The following is a 26131-nucleotide window of genomic DNA, read 5'->3' on the forward strand; positions in this document are numbered from 1 at the left end:
GAGAAGTGTTCAACCTGTATAGCCTTTGTGGTACTATTAGGTAGTGTTGAGTTGAAAAGCTTAAAATAACCCCCCATGTCTCTCTCTCTCTCTCTCTCTCTCTCTCTCTCTCTCTCTCTCTCTCTCTCTCTCTCTCTCTCTCTCACATACACACTTTGTTAAAACTTGTATTAGCTGCTATGGCAGGGCTATTTCGTCTTTTCCGTCTTTTATGGACTTAAATAATGGTGTTCTTAGTCGTTCATTTTTATATTACAAGATGCTAGTACGTGTCAGGCTTGGTTTTAAACAACCCTTGTATGGTATTAACGACACTTTCTTAACCAACTGTTGTAATAAGCAAACAGGAATACCCCTTCTTCCCCTCCCCCCATTCAACTAAATACCGAGGGGTTTATCTCTTTGGTTTGTTTTGGTTACTTTTTTTTTTATAGGTGATGCTTCACCTCTGTATTCTTTTTTCTCTACTGCAGTGCATTCCCTGTTTGAACCCTTGGGCTTGAATTATGCTGCATTTCCAACTAGGCTCGTAGTTTGGGTAATAATAATAATAATAATAATAATAATAATAATAATAATAATAACAATAATTACAGTAATTCCTCTGTTATCTGCTCTGATACATCCAAGGAAGGTGCAGATACCTTCAAAGTTTGAAAATGTAAACATTTTAAAAATTCTTTAGAACCCAAAGAAGAATCACTCGTGTGTTTTTAAATTAAGTATATTAAGCTCAAAATAACCAAAAATGTGACATTTTAGCAAGCAGAATGTGTCATCCAAGAACTTTGTCACAGTAACATAGGTAATTGAAACTACATATTTGCAATCAAATGACTCATTAAACACAAGACACCCAAATTTGTTTTATTGTATGTAATGTATATATAAATGCTGGTTTGTGTGAGTTAGCAAGAAAATGAAAAAACAGTGACTAGATTAAGATTACCAATAATGTTGAACAGTAGTGTGTGGATAAGTGCGATGTTGCTGCACATGACTTTTACTTACATTTATATGGATCCCGTTTTTTATGTACCATAGAATATAGAATATGGTAGAGAGCTATATCATTAGCCAAACATACATACTCTGCTGCACTTCATATACAATTTGCCCAAGTCATGATTTGAAAAACAACCATCATGTACTGCAGCTATTTACAGTAAAACTTAGTGCATTGAACAGTGTTCACATCTCCAACTCTGTCAAACATCTTTCAGTATGATACCCAAAAGAAAGTAATTTTAACCATTATGAAATTGGACATCTTGGTATGCTTACTTGAAGGTAGTAACCCATGCAGCTAATGTAGTAGTGTTTGTGAGACATTACTGTACACCTCATTGGGGGGCAAAGTCGTGCTGTCAGGGCTTGTCCGGAGGCTAAGTGAAGTGTCCAACTCAAGCTTGATATGTGAATTTGGTGAGGAGTTTTGCAGCAGAACGGTGATGGCAGATGTACTGGGCTATGGTTCCAACACACAAAATGGGACAATTGAATGGCCCAGTGAAGATGGACTTGGATGCAGTGAAAGGGTTTTTGGGGGAGCAGCCCTGAAGAAATCCTCAAGTCAATTCTAACAGAAGGATTGCTGTTTAACCCTTTGTGTCCAGCAGTGGTCGTTTGAGGTGCAACAATAGCTTTGGGGTGGAGTTCAGTAATCCTCATGTGAGAATTATTTTTGTGCCATGACATTTGAGTGAATGTGGGAAACCATTCAGATTGCTTGAATGGATCAGTACAGCAACTCTTCAGACCTCAGCTCAGTGCAGGGATGGAATGGCAATTGCCCCCAAGATGCTATGATGGAAAATGATGATGTATCTCCCACAGTTCCCTGGTCCATTACAGATCCTAGTGAGTCTGGTGTATCTGGCAGACATTGTGTATTTCTGAGATGTGAGTGTTAGGTGTAAAATACCTAAAAAGACATTGACACAGGAGGAAATATCTCACCAGTTGGAGTTAAGTTGAATGGAAGATGGTGACTATGCTCTCTGACAGTGCAGATGATGAGAATGACAAAGGCAACGATAACTAGAAGGCTTAGGTGTTTTAGATGTTGACAATGATGACAGTTTTGATGATCCAAGTTACTAACAGGCAGAGCATAGTGATGCAGAAAGTGATGTAAATGCTCAGTATAAAGCTAAGGTTATTGGCGATGAAGCAAAGAGGCTGATGGGAACAGGATTTTGTTGAATGCTTGGTCTCACTCATCAAGCATTGGGGCTGATGGTGTTCTGATCTATGGCATGTTGGCTAGAGCTTCCAAACAAGTTGGGTGAATACAGTGGACCTCCACCTATTCACGTTCAGGATTCTCAGCTTCACCTATTCGCAGATTTTTCTCTGTTACGTACTGTATATACACATTATTCACAGAAAATTTGCCTAGTTGCAGTATTTTTCATAGAGAAATATTCACCAATTACTGTATTTTCATATTATTTTTGTGACTAAATGCATTTTTTGTGATAAAACTGTTAAAATACTCAGGTATAAGCATTTTTAGAGAGGTATTTTGGTGTTTGAACTATCAAAATAGGTACAGTAGTTATAAGCATTTTTAGAGGGGTGTCATATATTCACAGATTTTAAATTTGCAGGGGCTGTGGTATGCATCCCCCGCAAATACCAGAGGACAACTGTAGATGGAAGACATTATATACCAAATAATTATGTTTGTTCTTAAATGGCAGGAATGACTACCAATTTATGCTTGGGTAATGATATCAAGGAATCAGACTCTTTCAGCCACTAGGTGGATGATAAAATAGTTCAGTCATAGTTGATAAAATGAGCTGTTACCATGGGCAGTGTATCACAGGTTAACCACAAGGCTTGGATGCATGTTTGCTGGAAGGAATTAATAGTATTCTTTGCACCATGCCCAATGTACATAAGCATCATGTCAGGGATTATTAGTTCACTGATATGTTTATTTTTACATCATGATTTCCCAAGTTCATGCATTGTGGTTGGTACCAGCCAATTTACAGATTTTTCCATTTCACAGATAATAATTTCGAAGGCCCCCACTCCAATAAAAGACTGGAAAATGAGGAACATTATGGCACAAATACATGAATGATTTTCAAGACATTTTTTCATTTGTTCACAAAAACTTGTGATTGATGAAAGTCTTTCATTGTTCAAAGGGTGCCTTCTTTTCAAGAGACATTAGTTTGGTATACAGTAGAAATATATGTTATCAGTGGCTGCAAAACAGGCTATGTGATGGATGTTGTTATTTATACTTAAATAGATGTTGATATTCATGCTAACGACCTTCTTGGCCACTCAGGAGCAGTCTTGAAAGCACTCAAGACCCATTGTCTTGGTAATGGTTATATTTTGTATGCAGACAGCTTCTACACCAACCCTGGCTTATGTGAATATTTATGTAACAACAACACTGGAGTGCTAGGTATCATTCGCAAAAACAGGAAGGGGATGCCTCTCTTCCCTCCAGACATGAAAGGAGAGACTATGTTTAGAAAAGGCATTCTTTTACTATTGGTTTGGAGGACAGGAAAGAGTTTGCTTTGTTGACAACAATACACATTGGCCTACTAGCATCCACAGGTGCTAGCACTTTTCAACTGGAAAGGGCTGGTAGAAGGGTGTGAAATGCGCAAGTTGATCTTATTGCATCAGTGCCGCCAACACTTTCAAGAGCAAAATGACAAAGAGCATGCCATGTGTGTGCAAACATGAAGAAATGCAAGCAAGTCAAGAATGAGAAAGTGTCCACCTGGTGCCCTAGCATTAAGGTGGACTTATGCTTGGAATGCTTTGGAGAATGTTTTAGAAAATGAGAGAGAGAGAGTGAGAGAGAACTCAGGGAATATTTACATGTTTTAATTTTATTTTTACTAAAATATTTTCATACCTAATGCTTTTTTGTTCATGAGCATAAACAAACTTCTCAGTTGTGATATTTACAATTACTGGTAAATGCAATGAAAACTTCTATGGTTAAGTTTATAATTCATCTTTTTATTGAAATTGATTTATAGAGATATTAACTTTGGTTGCATCACAGAAAATATATGTATTTTTTGAGAAATTTGTACCAAGCAGTTTGTAGCATTACATGAACAGTTCAATATTATATCAGCAAATTGAATTTGTAAAAGATGACCACCTACAATGTCACTGTACAAGATATTTTCGTTATTCTGTAATCTTGGTATCATTAAATCAAGGGTGGTTATTCCCTCCATGTATAGGATCTCTTAAGTAATTTCTATTTACATCATAAATATTGTTGGATTATTATTTTGGTACACTTATTTATTGTCTTCTTATAATCAGGTAACTAAATAAAACAGCTGTATCCTTGTAATGTTATATTGTAATCTTCACGTACTTATTTTCCTAGTATAGAATTTGGCAGCTTCAAAAACAAAATTTACATTTTTCACTTTGGTATATTTCAGGTATGCCAGTGTGGAGACAATACTCGAGTTGTGGGAATCTCTCAGCATTGGAAATGGTGTTAGCTTACTGAAGGAAATGGGTTTTCCACACCGTCCACATGATCGCCTCTCATTGGCTGACCTTTCTACAGCCTTGGAGGAAGAATGTCGGGTAACAGATGATCAGGCAGCGACCACGACTGCCACTCCTGTCCAACTGGCTGTTATTACTTACCTTCATGAAATTAAGTTCCTAAGGTATACTTGTGAATCTTGTGTGGGCAGTATATTTTATTAGAACTTACTTAGCTCATGTGAAAAATTAACAAAATATTATGTAATCCCTTTAATCCTTTTATGCTGGTGTTATTAGTTGTAGAATGATTGCCTAAGAAGGACTGTATTACGAGTTGTGACTACAGAAGTATTTTGAAGGCATCATTTATTCAATGTTATACAGATAAGATTTTTGGTTTTTGATAGAATTTTGACCTATTAACAAGAAAATATACCATTTTTAGTCGTGTTTATGGAATTTTTAATGTTATTTAATCAAGTCCTCCAAAACATTTTGTGGAAACAGTACTGCATAATGAACACTAACATACACTTGTAGTTGGCAGTAATGAATAATATTGAAAGTAAAAGAAAAATAGAAACAGCAGTTAAAATTTTTAGACTACTTATCCAGATTATTTAAAGATATTTTGTTTGAACTCATTTGTGGTAATATTTTATACTGTAATGTTATTGTATATTGTATTTGTAATTAGACTGCCAGAATTTATTGGTTAAGATTCCATCAAACTTATTATGTAAACTTCCAAATGATTATTTACAGACCACTTAAATTCATTATTGCATAAATATTGAAGATTAAACTATATTTATGTCTTTAATGACCATTTAACATGAATATTTAAGAAAAATAAAAGTATGAGTTTATGGTGTAAGGCCCATGTAAAATGTATTTTCAGATTAGTGTTGTTTGTGTCATTGGAAGTAAGTCATTAGTTTCATCCTCTTCTATTGTGTGTGTGTGTGTGTGTATGTGTATGGTTGGAGAGATACAAAAAACCAGCAGCTACTGTCATTTTAATTTTTTTCTATTGACTGTATTGTAAGTATACATATGCTGTGTGCTATTATATAGATTTTTTATGTTCCTGACTCTATAATTCCAGATCTAGAAGTATTGATGTAATCCATATTATCTTTTTCAGATTATCTCTAGATTCTGCTCGGGGTGAAAGAAATAAGCTGCGCTTTGATCTAAATGAGGCAAATCAGCGTTTAGCCCTGCTGGCTCAGGAGCTAGATGAACATAATGCCCATATGGAAGCCTCATCTCAACATCAAATTCAGTGAGTTAAAACATTTTTATATTTCACAATATTACTATTGCCTAATGCCCAGTTTTGATATGTTGGTCCTGTAAAAAAAAAATTAATACCTGTATAGATCTTTGGCACTTCGGTACATTTTTCATACCTGTACACACCAAGGTTCAGAAATCAGTATCACAGTCTATTTAAGAATACATTAACTCTGTTGGATTTGTCATGTAACTTAGCTAATACCAAAACACTTGAGGAAAACTTTATTCTTGTTCACTGCACCTGCTTAGATATGGTTCTAAAAAAGAAAGTTTGTATTTTAGGGAATTAGAGAGGCAGTATAGGGACCAAGTTCGTGAGCTTCAGGAAGCTATAACACGCGAACGAGATGCAGCCAGGGACCAGGTGTCATCTGTCATGCGAGAACTACAGTCACAAAATAGCCAGCTTTTGCAAGAGGACTCCAAACTCAAGGCTAAACTTTCAACACTTCATGCAGTAAGTCTTGGTCTTCCTTTCATCGTAAGTACTTCAAAGGTTTTTGTCATGAAGTACTGTATACTGTATATGTATATTTTTTAAACTATTGTCAATTATTGTATTTCGTCACATTGAAGATACTCCAAGCTCAAAGATCTCCCCAATTTTGACTAGTAAAATTTGGGAAGCAAAATATAAACTTAAAAATAAGGTAGCAACTTTCACAAATTGATGGCTATCATTTGGTTGGTGTGCTATGCACATGCAACTGTCTCAGTACACTGAAGTGCCATGACTTTTGCTGGTACAGCATATTGATTACTGTATTGTAGTTTTTCTAGTTCTTTTATTTTGAAAATACTGTATTTTAGGTTTTTGAAGCTCATTGATTTTATTATGTAATAAGCTTTTCTGGATTTAACATACCAGATTACAAAGTAACATACAGTATACGGTATACAATGGCAAGCCATGTTGCATCAGAAATTTCCTTGGCATGCAAATGGATGGGGCTACTGCTGGTGCATTATTTTAAGATATTGATAATACATATTGGATGTCAAATCACACAGCAATTTTTTTAATTTCAGATAAAGGAAAACTAAACATCAAAATTGGAGAAACGTGTGATAACATGTTATTGCACAGTCTTACTTGGTTGAAACACAGTATGAAGACAGATCAAAATAGAAATAGAGTAAAGATTAAAATCCATACAATACAGATATTACACATAAGAAAAAAAAATGTTGGTCATCAAAACTTGAAAATATGTTACACAAGAAGTCATATGAATTTCTGAAGAAATTAGTGTTGCAAAGCAGCGTATTATAAAATTTCCACTTTCCTATGGCATGATTTACTGGCAGACCTTTTTTAACATATCACAGTTTTACTTTTGCCAGTTAACAATGTTCCCTTAAAGTCAGGGTTGTTTGAAAAGAGCAAAAGTACCAGTAATACTGACTACTCGTCTGTTAACTTGTCTATTGCTGTTACAAGGATTAATATTTGTAACTAAATATATTTTTTTGCTTTTTAAAATATTGTTTTTTACTTCTTTAACTTAGAATAATTTATACACTTCATTTAGAAGTCATATACAGGAGTTCTAATTACTATTTAACAAATTTCCAAGACTTATTTTAAGAAGAAAAAGATTTTAATCATTTTAATCATTATTTTAATCAAAATAAAAGATTGAGATTTTTTGAAGTGTGATAAAGGTTGGTTGGGGAGCAATTACTGTAGTCAGAAAAGTAGCAACTATGGAAACAACATTAGACAAACAAATGAAAAGGCTCAGAAAATGAGGTAATAATGGCACTGACAAGACATCAACCTTATGGGAATTCAGAGAGAGAAGTGAACAGGACTAAAGATTTTTGTGAGAACAATTTAACACTTCTCAATAAAGAAATATCTGATGGAGAAAGATTAATGATTATGATTTCCAGTCTTATTTTTTACTACTTTTTATCTGCAGGATATAAAGCGCCTTGAGACTGAAAATTTAGAATTGAGCGAGAAGTTACAGGAAGCTCAGCGACAAATATCACAGATGGAAAAACAATTGGTAGATCTACAAGAGCTCAGGAAAAAGGTAGGTTTGTATCTTTGTTGTAGAATTCTCAAAGCTTGTTCAGTTTTTATTAATTTTTTGAAAATTAGTTTCTTACTTTCTACCGTTTATCCAAAACATTTATAGATACTATGTACTGTATATATATTTCTTTAATAAGGCAAATGTCCAGGATCAGTTAATATTACCAGAACTTATTTTGAACAAATGAAAAGGTTAACTGGGATACCTAGTTCTGTAGTGTTGAAGTAGGGATCATTGGAGTTAATGATATTCATTATGGTACTGTACTGATTTTAGATCTAATTAGTTGTTTATTAGAGATATTGCTGTAGTATGTCTCCTCATGTAGATTCAGTTGTTACAAAGACAATTTTTTTGCAGGTTGCAGAATTTGAATCTTTAAGCCCAAGGGAAGACGAGTACAGAAGATTGTTGGATAGGTTGGAGCGTGTAACCGCTGAAAATCAGCAACTGCGAGATAATAATGATGAATTACTTTCACAAATGGATTCGTTCCCATTACGTCAAAATAATGCTAGAAATAGGTACGGAAACTTACTGGAGATTAAATTTAGTTTACTGATGAAATCCCATTTATGTAATTGTTATAATTTTTCAGCTTAAGGTTGGAGGTTGATAATAGAGGGAGAGAAAAATTGAAAAGTAATACAAATTTACAAAGCCAGTAGTCCTCCATATCTGCAGTAGGCGCATTGTAAAACCTACCATTGAAAGTGGAAAGTTTGGATAATAGTGAGCCATATTGAGAACCCTTATGTAACATGATTCCCTAGTAAGTACAGGTACACAATCCTTTATCTGAAATTCTTAAATTCGAAAAGCTCTAAAAACCAAAAACAGTTACTGGCTTTGGTCTAGCTAAACTACTAAACTCTTAACAAGTGGGAATAAAGATCATTGCTGCTATTAGGCTGATGTTTTTCCTATAATACCATGGCACACATGCCAGTGGAATTGGGAGCAGACCTGGGGACCTGGTATTTGTAAAAAAGTATACAATTTCCATGAATGTTGTTGTACTGTAATGAATAGGTAATGTTCTTTCTTACTAATGGACAGAGATGATTAACTGTGGTAAACAGCTGTATAATTTTGTCTATTCTTATCAACAATTGATATAAAAGTTTGTGATCTTGTCTTGCATGTTTATGATGTATTAAGCTTAATATTGCAATTTATGCAACACAATGCTCATAATATGTACATTTACAGTGACAAGGAGAGCTTAGATGGCTCATGTCTAGGAGACTACGTTGATCCACCTATAGGTCTTCTGGCTCCAGTTAAGCGGCGGGGTTCTAATAGTGGTTCCGGTGATGATAGTTGTGAGGAAGAGAGTCCTCGAGGTGTTAAAGTCAGGCGCTGTAGCAAAGGTTTAAATGTACACTATGTGGATGTTGGATGTAAGTACTGTATTGTATTTTTTGCCATTTTAAATTCTGAAGAAATCACCGTACATTTTTTAGGGGTCTTCTTTGGAGTTTTAGTCTACTTACTTGGTTAAAGAAAAAGGTTAACCATTATCAAGGCCCATTTTTGTACCATGGAAAAAAGACAGTACAGTAATGGTTATTCTATCATGTGTCATCAGTAATGTTAATTTAGGTGACTACTGCTCTGTATATATTATACCTAAGTCAACCAACCTTCATTATTTCTGTTCAAGTTGTTCCCAGAAGTCATAATAGAGATGTTCATAAATTTTGACAAATGTTACAGACATCTGAATTTTCCCTCTGGTACTATACTACTGTTTGTGGTTGTACAGAATGGAAAAATTTTTTTTTTTCATTCAATTAAGGGTTGGCTACCTTATTTTATTTCAGTTTGGGATATTTTTAGGAAATGGGTTCCTTTTTTTTCATGAGAACTTTGTTAATAGAAACATTCTTATACTTTTTATACAAGGGGTTGTCATTAGCATGATGTTAAATAAAACTGAAGGTATATAGATCTAAACTTTGTTCTAAACAAGTTCTTAATCTTAACCCTTTTAGATACTGATGACATCAAATGTCATATTTTGAATTCTATCCCTCGAGATTCTGGTGACAGCAAATGACATCATGCAAATTCCATATCTTTAGAATCTGTCAAGGTCAAAAGACATCATCTGTAAAAAATAAACAGAATTAACCATATGGTAATTTTATGAAGCCAGATAGAATATGAAATTTATTTCATATTTTTCATTATTCCTATATATTGCAATAACTGACATAAATATAGCAATAATATATACTGTACTGTATATAATTGTAAAGCAAACTGGGTTTGGTTGTTGATGGTGCAGAAATAATGTGTAAACCTTTGGTATATTAAAAAAATTGTTAAAATTAAAGATATTTCTGTTTTTGGGTAACTTCAATGCTCATTCTCACTATATAATTTTATTTTTTTACATTTTCAAAGGTGACAAAATAAAGCTCAATTATTTAGCTTCAAAATGACATCAAAATCAGCATTGTATCATGGAAGACAAATAAATACAAACTATCTCTCATGCTCAGAAGCAGTAAGTTAGAATGGAGTGTATTGAAAACATCCCCACCAGAAAAAAAAAAGTCTTAAAAGGTTGAGTAAACCATTCAAGAACTAGTTGCAGAACTTTCAAATGTAAAATATTTCACTAAAAAGATCCAACTACTTTCAAGTGCCTGAACCAAAGAATATTTGATGTTTCATTTTGAAATTTAAGGAAAGCAACTTGCTTGTTTAATAATACTGTAGAGTTTATTTTATTAATGATACTCAGTTGTTGTTTTGTTTTATGCATGGTGTGGGAATGCTTAAATTTGATAATTTTGACATATTTGGTCCTCATCAGTCTTTATTGCCAAACTGATGTCTAACCCAAGTATTCATTCCTGTATGTTGCAGTATAAGTGTACAGAAATTTAAGAGGAAAAGTTACCATTCTTAGCTGATAAGGAAATAGTTGATGTTAAGAAGCATCAGTGATTGCTCTTAATATGTACTATAGTTTGAATTATGAATGCTTAAAGTTTTACTGTAATGTTTGCAGCTTATGATGAATCCTTCCTTGACACCAGTATGTCAAGCCTGTTGAAGGGTGGCATGCCAGGTCTTCAAAATCTTGACACTTCACAACCTCCATCTCTTGATGAACTCTCCAGTAAAGTTCGGAGAAAAAATTCTGGGCAAAGTGTAAGTATCCAGATTTAATTATATTTTAGAAGTATATCTATTTTCTAAAGGGAATTGCCTATCAAGTTCTTAAATATAGTTTAGAGAACAAATACTAGAATTGCAAAAATGTGTCAAAAACAAAAATGGAGACATTAGCCTGAGTTATAATTATCTAGTGATAGACATGAAACAGACTTTGCATAATCATTATTACCAAGAACTTTCGTATTAGAATAAAATTCTTACGAACACATTAATCATGAATATAAATATGGTAAATGCATGCACTGAAAAACATAAACAACACACAATAAAACATAACACTGTGGTCCACACTGATGGTTCCACATCTCTAGTGCATGGGATTCACTGCCATTTTTCAAAAAAAAACAGTGACATTCTCTTTGCTGAATAGTGCTTTTATTTTTACAGCAGAACTGAGTGCAATAAATTCACCACTTGAGGTTATTAAACTGTACAGTATTTTTTCTTTTTGGTGATATGAGAAGTGGTATTGAAGCCTATTAGGTTTATTGTCTTAACCTGAGAAATGCGCCAATATCGTTTTACAAGAGTCCAGTGTTGCAGCTATCTTGACAAAAATGCTACTCTTCAGAATCTAATACTGTACAAAACTTTACCAATCCCTTTGTAATTACTTCGTGTATGTAACATCAAAATATTTTTTCCCTCTTTCCCTTTGTTATTTTGTAATAAACCATCGAAGTTAATTTCATTGCGCAACGTGGCATTTTGCCCAGTGAATAGTAGGTGCGGTAGTATCACAGGTACTGGGTCTGTCAGTTGTCACACATGGGTGGGGAGGGAGTTTGGTATAATGGGCTTGTTGTTGGGTCCAGTAGAGGATAGCATATTTTTACTTACTACACTTCTTGTTACATTAGCCTATTTTTGACAAGTAACCATTACAGCTTATACTGTATATCGGAGATTGTAATGATAATGAAAATTACTTTCTATTTTCAAATCCTAGCATATAGAATTTTTCTCTTCTTGAAAAATGGATGATCTTTCTAGTTGCTATAGTATCATTTACTTTTTACAAATATTTTATTTGCTTCGTAGGTACTTTTTCTTTATCTATTCATATAGTAACTATTATTACCATTGCTATTATTGTAAAGCAGGTTAAAATGATATATCATATTTAGAGAGAACACAGAAAACAATACGGAAATCGCTTGCATTGTTATCAAAATATAGCTTTAGACATAGCCAATACAAAATAAACACTTATTATAATGGTAACTCATACTGTTTGTTATGTTTATTACCCAGTATTTTAAACAACCACTCATCAGATACTAAAAAAAAAAAAAACATTGGGAGTGTTGCCATAATTTACATCAGGCAATCACATGCTAACATAGGTTTTGGGAGTTGCCATGTCTTTTATTTTCTTTATGAGACAGTATATTATGTTGTGATATTGTGTATATGTGTGTGTATGTATGCTGTTATATATGTTTTTCTATTGTGCATGTTTCTAATATATTAATATAAAACAAGTTTTGACTGAAAAGAACTACATTTCACTATTTTCCTTTACGAAAAAGTTAAATTTGGTCTCTGGGGAAATTTTTGTATTATACATAAATATACAGTATATATAGGTAAAATAAAGTTCTAAACATTAGGACTACTACCAGACAGATAATTTTATGATGAAAAATAATACAAGTTAAGTAATGTCATGAGGGAATTTGTGAGAAGGGGTAGAAAATGACGCTCTGAAGAGGTTTATAGCAGTCCTCCATACGGCTGCTCAAGAGGCTTGTAGCAGTTCTTGGGTTAAAAATCATATTTAAATTCCTCATGTTATATGAACCTGGTATAACAGTTAAGATATGTTGGTTCGTAGCCACATAGAGGCATAACAGGAAAAGGGTCTTTCAGTAAAGCAGCCATAACTGCAGTGACAGTAAAGCAGCCATAATTGCAGTGACTTATTACTAGATCAAACATAACCATCCCAGTCAGTAATTACTGAGCATTTCTAAATCCATCATCTATGGCTCTCGTGGGACCAAGTGTAGTTTATTCCTTTCAGTACCATATCCTGTATATGTAAGAACTATTCCCAAGGCCATATGTATTTATTAAAATTGAATTTTTTTATTGTTGTGTGGGTAGGAATTGGAAAAGCACCTGATGCTTCTGGATGTGTGCCATTTGTTGGACCAGCAGGTCAACTTTGGGAGGTTCAGCCTTATCTCATCTACATAGGTGGCATACTTAGTGAAGTGTGTGGACACTATAACACAGTTGATTCATCTTTTGTGAGACAGTTCATCACACTCTTGAAAACTATCCAAGAGTTTCTTTAACAGCATTGTCTGAGAGCCAAGTCTAGATAGGTGTTGATTGGTAATCTGGGTTCGCTAGAGAACCTGGTTTCACACAGTTGCTTCTACATTCACTCCCTGCCTTACACTTAGCTTCATTCTGGAATGCAGTATCAGTGTCTTGTCTTGTATATATCATGAACACAAAATCCATGCTCTGCAATCTTCTTAGTGATGGGACTACCAAAATATGCAGAAGGGAGCTCTTTTAATCCCATTAGATCCCAAACACCTGATGTTTGTCAATACTTCAGACATTGGCTGGGGTGCCCACTTGTTTGAGTCCTGCAGGAAAGGATTATAGTCCAGGGAGGAGAGCTGCAATTACATAAACCATCCAAGGCATTGGGTAATCTTGTCAATCCTCTAAGCATTCATGACCATCTTGTCACTGCATCAGTCATGGCAAGCATCGTCACTTACCTGAGGAAATGGAGGGATGAGATCTGCCTGTTTGCTTGTTAGCTGTCGAGACCTTCACTTGGCCAGGAAGGTAGGTCATCATGCCTTCTTTTATCCGGAGAGTTAACAGCATCTTGGCAGATGCACTCAGCCTGGTTCATAAAATTCTTCTTTCATAGTGTTCCCTTCACTCGACCCCCATCATGCAGATGTTTCAAGGTTCCTTGGCAAGTGTGGTAGATATCTTTGCCTGATATGTTTGCCCTGTCATTGAACATCAAACCTTTACCTTACTGGTGTCCACAGCTGGACCCAACAGTGTGGGAAGTAGAAGCCATGCTTCCAGTCTTGGGATAGCCATGTTTCCCCCACTCAGACTGCTGGAACAGGTTTTGGTGAAGTCTCTGAAATTAGAAAATACTTGGTAACTTGCATCACTTTCTTTTTGCCATAGAAAATACTCGATAACTCGCATCACTTTCTTTTTGCCATAGCAGGAGTGGTTTTCCCAGTCTTCTGGATCTCTTTGTATTTCCCAGTCTTCTGGATCTCTTTGTAAACCTCCTGAGGGTTCTTCCCATTATTGAAAATGGGAAGAAACCTTGGAAAGTTTACAGTGTAGTCTCAGAGAGATGGTTTTCCATAGGTCATTGCAGAAGCTATTGCCACCACTGCAGATCCTCTACAGATGCCTTTTAATTGAGAAAGTGGGTCAGATTTGTGGCTTGGTGTAACAAACAGGGGTTATGTTTGCTTGAGGCCTCTGTTCCACCTAATAGCAGGCTTCTTGTGTCTGAGGAATGTTAAGTAACTCTCTCAAGTAATATGGATTATCTCTCTGCCCTCACTCCAGTCTTCCTCCAGCACAGGATAAACCTTCATTGGGTGGCATCCTTCTGCTTTTTCCCCATTCATCTGTTCTTTTAACACCAAACATCAGAATTATCTTGTGTTTAGGAATTCTATTGGCTTCAGCAGGTTATTTAAATGTTTCTCAGGAAGACTCCTCATGACTTAAGGCCAACAAGCCTCAATTGCTCTCCTCCTCCTGGGTCTGTAAGTATAAAATAAACCCCTGTGTTATCTTTTTTCGGTTCATATCTTACAATGGTAATGGAAGCCCATGAATTTGGAGGTGGTAGCTGCCTCCATTTTCTTTTTCTACAACGGAATGAAAGTCTTGCTCTGGGGCCTGCTATTGTCTTCAGAGCCTCTTCTTCTTTGTCCTCTCTCATGAGTTTTAAGAATAGTGTTTTTCCAATAAAACTTCTACAAACTTCTACAAATTCATTTATCATAATTTTTAGTGCTTTCCTCCCTTTGCTCTCTCATCTAGATGGAGGTTTGTACAGGATTGAAAAAAGGCATCACCTTGCATTCCTAGAGCTAGCTCACTCTTGTACTTTTGACTTTTCTTCTTTCAGCTCTTTGAGTGGGTATGGCTGGATCCATTTCACGTGAAGGTTATGATTAAATAAATGTTTTTTATATAAAACCTTGTGTTTTGGAGGTCTGTTTTATTAACTGGAGTAAGCAGAAAGTTATGTGTGATTTTTACATAAATTTTTTTACCAAAGATGAGCCTCAAGACTGGCAAAAAAATTATTTAATTATGGGTGAGATGAGAATGTAACTTTTGAAACCCCAAAGCAGGGGAACAGATGTCAAGTATAAGTTTAACTTGAATCACAGCCTTTAAATTATACAAAATAAAGACTTCATATTTGGCATATATGCTTACACCATGAAACAGGTGTGCAAAGTGAAATCAGGGTCATACTGGGAGGTCAGATGTCAACTAGGAACACAACCTTCCCAACTGTACAAGATAGAGGTATGATATATGGCATGTATACTCCACTGTTAAGCCAATGTGTAGAGTGAGGTCTAGGTGAGTTTTTAGGTCTTGGTGAAAAATTAATTCAATCTTGGTCATAACTTTTAAGTACTATGAGACAGACTTCATGTTTGGCTTGTATAATCTACTAATGATGTCAGTATGCAGAATTATGTCAAGTTTATACTGAAAGGTGAAAGGTCAAATACAAATGTTCAGTATGAAAGGTCAAATACAAATGTATCTTTATGGGGTGTGGATTCTCAGCCATGGGAGAGGTTTGTGGTTTCCTAATGGTCATATTTTAACATATATATGGGGTAATTTTATGAAGACTTTAGACATCATGTCAGCTGTCAAATGCCCTTGAAATAAGACAGTGGTGTGAACAGGTCAGAATCGTTTTACTATGCAATAAGGCCAGTTTTTGCTGAATTGAATGAGGCCCAGTTTCTTGCTCCAGTCCCTTGCATCGGGAAAAGATTCCTAGTAAAGACCAAACTATGTATTCTTTTTAGCAAATATTTAGTAGAACATTTTGTGTTATCGTAGATCTTACCACAGAATCGGAGTTCACACTTGCACAGTAATCTCTCAATTATCCAGATTAATAGAGCCAAGGACCTGTCAGAAAAGGGTGAAATCTAGTTAAGGAAAAGTGAAAAAATCTATGGGTGTTCAAGGGCAACTCTGTACCCTTCGTCCCCATACCTTGTCAATGCCGCATAACTGTAACACTAATATATGCTTATAAACAAGAACCATAAGACATTAAACAGAAAATTTGATGCAAAAAGCAATTATATACCTTATTTTCCCATATATGTAACAAAATAAACTCTGTAAATATACTTATGGGTGTTCAAGTGCAACTCCATGCCCTTCTGCACCTTACCTTGTCAATGCCACATAGCTGTCAACACCAAATATGCTTATAAATAACAACCATCACACTTGAAACTGAAAATTTGCTGCAAGAAGCAATTGTCTTCCGTATTTCCCCAGACAATATTTGTAACGAAATAAACTCTATAAATACACTTACAGGTGTTCAAGGGCAAGTCTGTACCCTTCCTCACCTTACCTTGTCAATACCACATAGCCATAAACATAAATATGCTAATAAAAACAACAACCATCATACTTTAAATTGAAAATTTGATGCAAAATGCAGTTATCTACCATATTTTCCCATATTTGTAACAAAATATGCTATAAATACACTTAAAAACTAAAAAGCAAACTCCTTCTCTTGTATGCTACACATAATACAGTAGGCTGTACAATTTTTTCATTAGCCCCAAACTCTGTAAAATACATTGTATTGTGCACAAAAAAGTAAGCCCTTTTTCCTCTCTTATGCAATACAATACGATAGTTTATACAAACAATTTTTATAATTTTCCCCAAAATACATTGTCACAAAACAAAATATTCTAACAAATGTGAAAATATTTTTTACTGTTACTTACCTGTGCCCGCTGCCCTTGGTGTGTATGATGGCCGGATGTTTTAGAAACTTGTGAGGAAGTTTAAAAGTCCTCATGCACCTCCACCAGCTCAACTGTGTCATCAAGGCTGGCATCATCTTCCTCTGCCTCCTGCGACTCCCGGGAGACATGAAGTGGTAAAATGGTTGGAAGAGGTGTAGAGGTACGTAGAGGATCAGGGTCATCAAATTGGGGCAGGGACACATCACATTGTTGGCTGAATGACCCTGCATATTGATGAAGGCAGCAGGAGACATATTCGCCTGCAGTTCCAAGTTGAAGGACTGAGCTACTGAAGAAGTGGTTGGCGATTGGGTGGGATGCACAGAGGTTTGGGATATGGAGAAGCTATCAGGGGTACTTTGACAATACAAATGACGATTCTTCTTGGCAATGACGACCCTTCGTTACTCTTGCAATTGTGCAGCCATGTCCAAGGCCCTTGGGAAGTTAATGGGTTCCATGTTGGGGTTCTCCAATATCTTAATAATAACTGTATCAAAGGTCATTCGTGTATAATTGTATGAGGGCAGCTGTTGTGGAACAGCCTCGTCACCACATGCAACTGCAGCAGCTATCTCGCTGTCGGAGAGAAGTTGGCACCTAGAGTCGCCGCTGTTGCCTTCCAGCCACTCCCATACATCATCCTTGGGAATGTTGTCACCTCCAGTAATGAGTGTGTCACAAAAGTCATCGACTCTGAACCCCTGGAAGTCCATGATGGCCTCTTCTCCATTCAGTATATGGTTCCAGGCGTGATTGAGGGTCTATGGTGACATCCTTCCAAACATCTTTGAAGTTGTAGATGGAAGACTTCTTCAGCAAATACTTATAAATTTTGTTGCAACAGTAAGACCTTGGTCCACTGGCTGATTGAGTGCAGTTGTATTAGGAGGGAAATACATGACCCTAATACAACCTTCATCACTGACCAACTGGGATGTGCTAGGATGCACAGACACATTGTCCATGTAAAGCAAAGACTTCACCCGATGTCTAGGAATGCCAAGGTCCTGTGTCTGATGACAAATAACCTCCTTACTGAAATGATAATGAAATCAGTCGGAAATGGTCTGGCGGTGAACCAAGCCTTCGATGAATGATAGCAAATCACTGGGAGCCTATCCATCAACCCACACAGGACATGTGGTTGCTTTGCATGTCCAACTACCACTGGCTTGCAACAGTGCCCACCAGTAGCATTTGCACATAACAAAGCAGAAATATGTTGCTTGGAAAGCTTTCAACCGGGTAAATTCTTTTCCTTCTCATCACCCAAAATGTTAGTGGGTAAGGAGTGATAGAATAGACCAGTTCTAAATGAAGTCTTGCAATATCTGGCAGAATTCCTCTGTTCCCTCCTTGGAAGCATCCAAAGCTTTGCCATGACTTTTCTTGTTAGAAATCCCACATAGAACTTTGAACCAAAATGGCAAACCTTCAGAGGCCTTAAAGTCTGTAACCGTATGCAAGCCTGCAAACTTCGTTGCTGCAGCCTTCAACTCAGCACCACATATGTTCACACCAGCAGCCCTTTGTTCTAAGGTCAACTCAGTGTCCTCATAATGGCTTTTTGCCATGACTTTACAGGCTTGACTCCTGACTGTCTTCTTACTGAAGTCTGTTACATACTTCTTCAGCTTGTCCTAGCAACTCTTGATATCATGCAAGGTTGATTGAGCAATGCCACACTCCTCCATTATATGTGACCTGGACCAATCTTGCTCCAGCCTCCCAGTGATTTCAAGTTTCTGTTGAAGGGTCAACACCAACACCTTCCACACCCTCTTAACACAAGGTGGGGCCATACACATAATGCACATCTTTACACACAATAAAGCAGGATCTGCAATGCTCCAGGCACTGCAATGAAAGCCATGTGCTCGGGAAGTAGCATCACAAAAGCATTCCACTTTCGAACAGTTCAAACAAGTGAAGAAGGAAATGGTTTTTGTTACAGATTGCACAGATACTTAATGGCTGTAGATGCTATGTCTATCAACCATTGAAGAGCAAAAAATTACAGTGACATATACATTTCTGCCAACAGCAAGAAAGTGTACAAAAAATATGAGTGCTTGTCCACCTGCACACCTTCTACCTTACGCCCTGTTATTACAAGTGTAGTTGACTCTCGGTATGATTTATTACACATATAACAAGAAAATATTTTATCGCTGTTGATATTTTATCTCTAAAGTACATGAAAATATGTAAATGTAAATTTGTAGATGCGTGCAACACATTGTGCTATTTATAACTTAAGTCCTGGTGCCACCAACCAACACATACAATCACGTTTATCTTTTGGGTTTTAAAATTAAAAAATGAGAAATTACAATAAAAATATAAATAAGAATATAGCATAAAATAAAGATTTTAAAAAGTGAAGGATTGTGGGTGTTATAGACTTCAGTGTAAGCTATACCCCTCTCTCTCTCTCTCTCTCTCTCTCTCTCTCTCTCTCTCTCTCTCTCTCTCTCTCTCTCTCTCTCTCTCTCTCTCTCTCTCTCCAGTTCCTCATTGGACGGGTTGGTACTGTTCTCGGCTAGTTCTCTGCTGGGCCCGCGTTCGATTCTCCGACCGGCAAATGAAGAACTAGAGAAATTTATTTCTGGTGATAGGAATTCATTTCTCGTTATAAAGTGCTTCGGATTCCACAATAAGTTGTAGTTCCCATTGCTAGGTAACCTGTTGGTTCTTAGCCACGTAAAATAAATCTAATCCTTCGGGCCAGCCTTAGGAGAGTTGTTAATCAGCTCAGTGGTATGGTTAAACTAAGGTATACTCTCTCTCTCTCTCTCTCTCTCTCTCTCTCTCTCTCTCTCTCTTCTCTCTCTCTCTCTTCACCCGTCCCACACTTTATTTCAACCCCCTCCCAGCCAGGGAAACTGCATCCGTACTCTACCCACCTTCCAAAACTACACTTTCTCCGAATTCCTCTACACAGCCTTACTGCCCCTTCTCTCCTAGCCATCTGACAGTCTCCCACCTTGGAAACTTCTCCAGGCTTCCCCCACCCAACTTCAGACAGGGTGAATGCAGTGTTGGAATCTGCCAACGTATGAAATGAATTGTGGTCATACAAATGCTTATATTTTTGTCCAGGATGTGAGTGATGGAGGCTTTATTAAAGAGACAGGTTCACCCAGCATGAAGAGTGCATCTCAGTTACTTAATAGAGAATTAAAGCAGGTAAGAATTTGTCATGATGGTAAACAGAAGTGAATTTTAAAAAAGATACAATCGATTATATTAGTTCTCAATCACTTATAGTGTGTGGTAATTTTGTTTGAAGATTTATGAATTATATATGAAGTTGGGAGGAGCACCCCTGAGAAGTATTTTGATATGAATTATACTTCTTTGATATAGGCAGTGGTTGCCCATAGTTTTGTTATGGCTTTAATTGTAAAACTACTTATTTCAGGTATTCAGACACGTAAGGGCTTCAGTCAAAGAGGAGTATAAAAAAGATGGATCTGATTGTGATTCTGACAGGAGCTATGAGGGAGAATCAAAAAGAATGAGGAGAACAACACCAGAGGTAAAAGGCTATTCCTGTCATGTATTTGTGGTACTTTGTTTTTAAGTAAATGTTTTTGTATGTATTTGTGCATGATCAGTATTGGCATGGCTATACATTTTCTTTCTTTTCTTATAGGCTTGCTATATCATTTACATAGATGTTTTATGTAAAATTTTATTATTATAAGTTACATGCACTGCACACTATTAAATTACTAAGCATTTCAAAAGAATGTTCTTTTTTAACATGTTAAAATTTAGTATAAAAATATGTTTTGTAATAATATTTTACTAACACTTATGTACCAGTGGCTTCAAACCATGCTTGCTATTGAATTCAGTTTTACTTTCTAACTCTATCTTGTAGAGGCTGGAAACATTTTTATCTGCCATGTTACAGTACCCAAACATGACATACCTTGTTTACAGGATTTTATCCATTCCAGAAGACTGTCTTATAACCAAACTGTCCTTACTCAAGTGAATTTTTCTAAAAAGAAATTATGGAAATTAGAGTAATCCATTCCAGACTTCCACAAATGCAACAGATAAAGGCATTTTAACTCGAATTGAAAAAGTCTAGCACACAGAAATTATTAAAAAAAAAATAAAGTAAATAGGTGAACTACATGCAAATTTGTTCTTTTTATCTGTAATGGGGAGAGTTGTTGGCATATGTGGAAAGTGGTGAGGTAGGTGAAGAGGAGGAGAGATGGTATGTTTGGAAGTGGAGTCCCCCTTTTGAAAAGCCAGCTGGCAACTGTGCTTCTGGGATTGTTTCTCTTATCTGAAAAGTCTTTATCTACTGCTTTTGTCTTGAGACATTATGTTTCTTGCTAAAACCCTGTCCAGTGATATTTGTTTTGTTTGCATTTTAAAATGTTCCTAAAGTGAGAGAGCATTGCCATTGGGCACACTTATAACAGTTTGTTACACCTTTGTCAGGGTGATATTTTTCAAGGATACTTTGTACTTTCCCACCAATGAGCACACATCTTTTATTAAAGAACTAGGGACAGCCTCCCTTCTCTCCTCCTCCTCCTCTGAGGAAAATTCTTCATCTTTTGTCTGTTGCTGCTCCCTCTTTTTCTTCTTCTTCTTCATTTAACGTGCTTTTTCCCATTTTTTATATGGGGTAAGCACAATGCCTTCTTTTAAAGGATTTTGATTTGGCATTGGGGTAGACCGTAGCCTCGATCGGCTGCCCTGCCTGACATCGCTTAGACCCCGGTAGCGCATGTGTACATGTATCGTACCAAATCCCCAGCTCCCTTTCTCCCAGCAGCGGGGAGAATTGAGCAGTTAGGTCGACAGTTCGAGATGTGTGAGGTGTCTGTTATGTTTTTAGATGTTGGAGTGGCTTTGTTTGTGTGTGTATTAGTCTGTAACACCCATTTTCTTTCAGCAAACCTATCTGTTGATTACATACATAATCCCAGGATGTCTACATGGATAGCATAGTGTCCACCTCTCTGACCGGTCGGCTGCGGATTTGAACCCGCACCACAGACCTCTATGAAGTCCGAGGCTGCTGCTCTACCGACCTAGCCGTCGAGGCTCTCTGTTGCTGCTCCCTCTGAAGGTCCTCTATTTCCTCTGGTGTGGTGCTCCACATCACCATTACTCTCCTCCAAGCCCATGGACTTACCGAGAGGCACTATATTCTCCTCAACAGGCTCAACCTCACAGCCTTCAAAGTCCCTTTCTAGTATAGCCTCTGGCCACAATATCTCCCTAGGCAGTTCATGGTCTTGTACAGAGACTTCCAACAGGCTTTGGATGTGAGACTTATACGTTGGAGGACGTTGAGGTGGTTCTTCCAGAATTCTCTAGGGGTCAGCTCCATATCAGCAGTCACGTCACGGCATCTCTTGAAAGTGATATGGTGTATTATTTAAATTAGATATAACCTTCAGGTTTTCTGAATGGTAGACAAGCAAAGGCTTCAGTTTTTGGTCCCTACTTGCATTCCCACAGAGTAAAAGAGTTAGCCTGTCCTTCATTGGCTTATGCCCTGGCAGGGACTTTTCATCCTGGGTGATATGGCCCATTTTGGGATTTTATTCCAAAATAGACCTCCTCATCACAATGAAAACTTGTTTGGGAACAAAACCTTCAACCTTGATAAAGTGACTGAACTTTCTAACATATTTCATGGCAGCATTTGTCAGAACTGGCATCCTGCCCGTACATCACTACACTGTTTATGCCATTTTTCTTCTTGAATTTTTCAAACTGGCTTTGGACTTTTATCAGCACTCCTTCCAGGGGTTTTCTTTGTCTGCACTTGTTCCAGGGATGGTTTTTAAGAGATCAACATGTGATTATCTTGCTTTTTCACACAAGTTGGCTTCAGAAACACTTATGACCAGTCAAGTGTTTTTTATTTATCCAAATTAACAATTTCTCAACCTCTTCAATTGTCTGAGACCTTTGTTTTGTAACAGATTTCACTCCCTTAGGAACATCAGCTGCTTTGATGGCCTTTTTATGTTTTATCATAGCAGAAATTGGTTGTTTCGCCATCCTGTACTCCTCCTCTGGATAAACCACTTGGACACCACTTTCTTATTTTTCTGTTATTTCCTTTTGAACCATTATAGATTTCCTCTCTCCTTACATCTCTAGCTGTCTTAGCAGCCATTACGACATATGTAAAATTTAATTACATAAGCACTCAAATAAGAACATACTGTACACTCACACAAAGTTTAGCAGAGATGTGCACTTAGTGAGACCTACGCATAGACCAAACCCTTCAGATTGTTTCAGCTTGGAACCTTACATGTGATACTCTTAATCTCATACATGTTGTAGCCAGTCATCTTTGTGCTGAGTAAACATCTGAAAAAGCAGATTTTTCCTTAGACAAAAGTCCTTTAACCAAATTGTCCATTAAGCAAGATGTCCATTAACTGAGATATAACTGTGTTAATACATATTGATGTTGTAAAGGAATTGGAGACAAAAGGCAACAACAAATTCCAGTTCCACAGGACAGATAGCTAAGGGATTGGTCCTTCAGATAATTCCCCAAAGTCTTACAAGGAAGAGAAGGGTACATGGTTTTAAGACAAGATTGACTCGCAACATTTTGAGTGGTTTTGTGCTTTTTTCTTGTAAATGGCTTTTAGGGATATATGTTTCTTGCTCATGTCTGGGTGCTAATGTATGTAGACAGCTAAATTTTATTGGACTGAAATATTAAATTTGCATGAATAGCAGATTTTAAGAGCACCATGCACTGGAAGGATTTATTTATTGCAGAATTACTGATAGTATCAGTAAGGATACACTTGAATCAGCTAATAAGTATTTTGCATCATATGAATTAGTATTCTCAGTTATTACTCTAATACACTTATTGTGTTGAAACTATGAAGGGAAATTGATTTGATAAGAAATGTTACACATACTGTATATTTCCGCATATAAGACAACCGTAAAATAATAAAATTCACTCCTAAAAATTGGGGTCGTCTCATATTACCATTCTAAAAATCAAACCTTGAATTCTAAGTGATGTTTATCGGTTGGCTAGCCTCAGCCTGGGTGTGATGACCACTGAAATACATGAAAAGATTCATATTATAAAATAAACTGATAATAAGGCAATAAAACCATTTTTACCTATTTATTATTGGCATATCTTCATAATAAATAGCCTATTCGAGGAATGATTCCATATTAATGAAATCAACTTTTATCTGTGCAAGGCCAGCCAGCTGACAAAATGTAAATAGCTGGCAGTCCCCAGTTAACGGCGCTCTCGGTTAACAGCGATCCAGTTTTACGGTGCTTGCCTAGCGACGAAAATCAGCAATTTTTGGTGCCAAAACTTGCCGATTTCCGCTTATCAGCACAGATGATTGGGTATCGGCGCCGATAACCAAAAATCGGCACTATTCAGCGCCAATAAGCCCTGAAATTCGCCGAAAAGGCGCGAAAATTGCTGATTTTCGGTTATCATGACACCCTCAGAACGGAACCCCCCTGATAACCGAGGACTGCCTTTTGGTAACGTAGTGTAATTACAGTAGTAATAACATTTAGGATAACATAATATTAATTTTTTTTTGAAAATTCAGGCTGTTTGTAACTGTTTAGAACAATTCAGTCATACAAACAATAATTATCATACTTTATCGTATTGTTGTTAGGGGTTGCTTTTGATTGGCGATGAAATGGAACCAAAACATTGGTTTCCCTTTTAGGCGACATGTGTAGGAAAAACTTGATATTCGAATTGACTTTATTTAATTTACCACATATACTCATTAACGCGTGATCTCTCGGATTGTGTGACCCCCAAATTTTCGCCCATAAAAAATTATTTTGTCATGTATCTTGTGTATCATGCGAGTTGCTTTTTTTGAGAGACCAGATTACTATGGATTAACCTCTTTTACTCCATGTCTTTATTCCATCTTCTAGTTAAATAGGTTAAAAAGTAAAAGCAAATGATAAAAGTATTGTTTTATTTATGTTATACTTGTTGAGTAAACGAGTACAGCCATAAACAACTGAACGAGAAACAACTGCTTTTATTTGAACACAGTCTAGGCAATGGCTACGAACAACTGAATCGGATAACAACAGCTGTTTTGCTTGCATTTCAACCATCGTACGATAGTAAACAATTACTGTAGTTATGTTACGAATAACGTTAAGTAGAATGGGACTGATATATATTTTACATTATACCCTTATTCTCTATGGAGAAAAGGTCGCAAGGAAATGTACTGCTAAATTTAATCTGCAAGTTGTAGCTAAAGCTGAGAAAACAAACAATGTTCAAACACTAATGACTATAAATTATCGTGCATCAGCAACATGGATGAAACTCCTAAATTTCGATATGCCATCAAACTTGACCGTAAATAATATTGGAGAGAAAAGTATTTTAATCAAAAACTACTGGCCTGAAAGATTAGATTTATTTTACGTGGCTACTGGCTAAGAACCAATTGGTTACCTAGCAACGGGACCTACAGCTTATTGTGGAATCTGAACCACACTATAACGAGAAATGAATTTCTATCACCAGAAGTAAATTTCTCTAATTCTTTATTGGCCGGTCAGAGATTCGAATCCGGGCCCAGCAGAGTGTAGCCGAGGACGATACCAACCCGTCCAATGAGGAACTAGAAACACATGGTTGAGGACGATACCAACCCGTCCAATGAGGAACTAGAAACACATGGTTATCTCTAAACAGAAATTGAATTGATGCCAAAACAAAAATTCCCAGAAGGTATCGTTGTCCACATTTACGAAAACCTAAACAATGCAAATGGTGCATGATTGCTATATTTGTATTTTATAATACATACAATATTACTGGAATACATACAATATTACTGGATACAGTGAAGTAAAGCATAACTTGTCAAAAGATCCATGGAAAAGATGTATACTCATTATGTTTTTATTTTATAATATGTTATTAATATGTGAATACTGTACGCTAATTTTATATTTCATATATGATGCAACCCACTGAAAATT

General features: G+C 36.4%; 1 protein-coding gene across 1 annotated transcript in view; it reads left to right on the forward strand.

The window, feature by feature from the left end:
- LOC136838938 (ninein-like protein) overlaps positions 1 to 26131 on the forward strand; it is a 171671-nt gene that overhangs the window by 93822 nt on the left and 51718 nt on the right. Inside the window, exons 9-17 of the mRNA XM_067104632.1 lie at positions 4449 to 4685; positions 5651 to 5791; positions 6088 to 6262; positions 7731 to 7847; positions 8211 to 8374; positions 9063 to 9253; positions 10876 to 11018; positions 20204 to 20290; positions 20526 to 20642. Of these exons, the coding sequence (XP_066960733.1) occupies positions 4449 to 4685; positions 5651 to 5791; positions 6088 to 6262; positions 7731 to 7847; positions 8211 to 8374; positions 9063 to 9253; positions 10876 to 11018; positions 20204 to 20290; positions 20526 to 20642 (1372 nt within the window). The remainder of the gene's footprint in view (positions 1 to 4448; positions 4686 to 5650; positions 5792 to 6087; positions 6263 to 7730; positions 7848 to 8210; positions 8375 to 9062; positions 9254 to 10875; positions 11019 to 20203; positions 20291 to 20525; positions 20643 to 26131) is intronic.

The sequence above is a fragment of the Macrobrachium rosenbergii genome, chromosome 5 (assembly GCF_040412425.1).
Source record: "Macrobrachium rosenbergii isolate ZJJX-2024 chromosome 5, ASM4041242v1, whole genome shotgun sequence".
NCBI classification, from domain to species: domain Eukaryota; kingdom Metazoa; phylum Arthropoda; class Malacostraca; order Decapoda; family Palaemonidae; genus Macrobrachium; species Macrobrachium rosenbergii.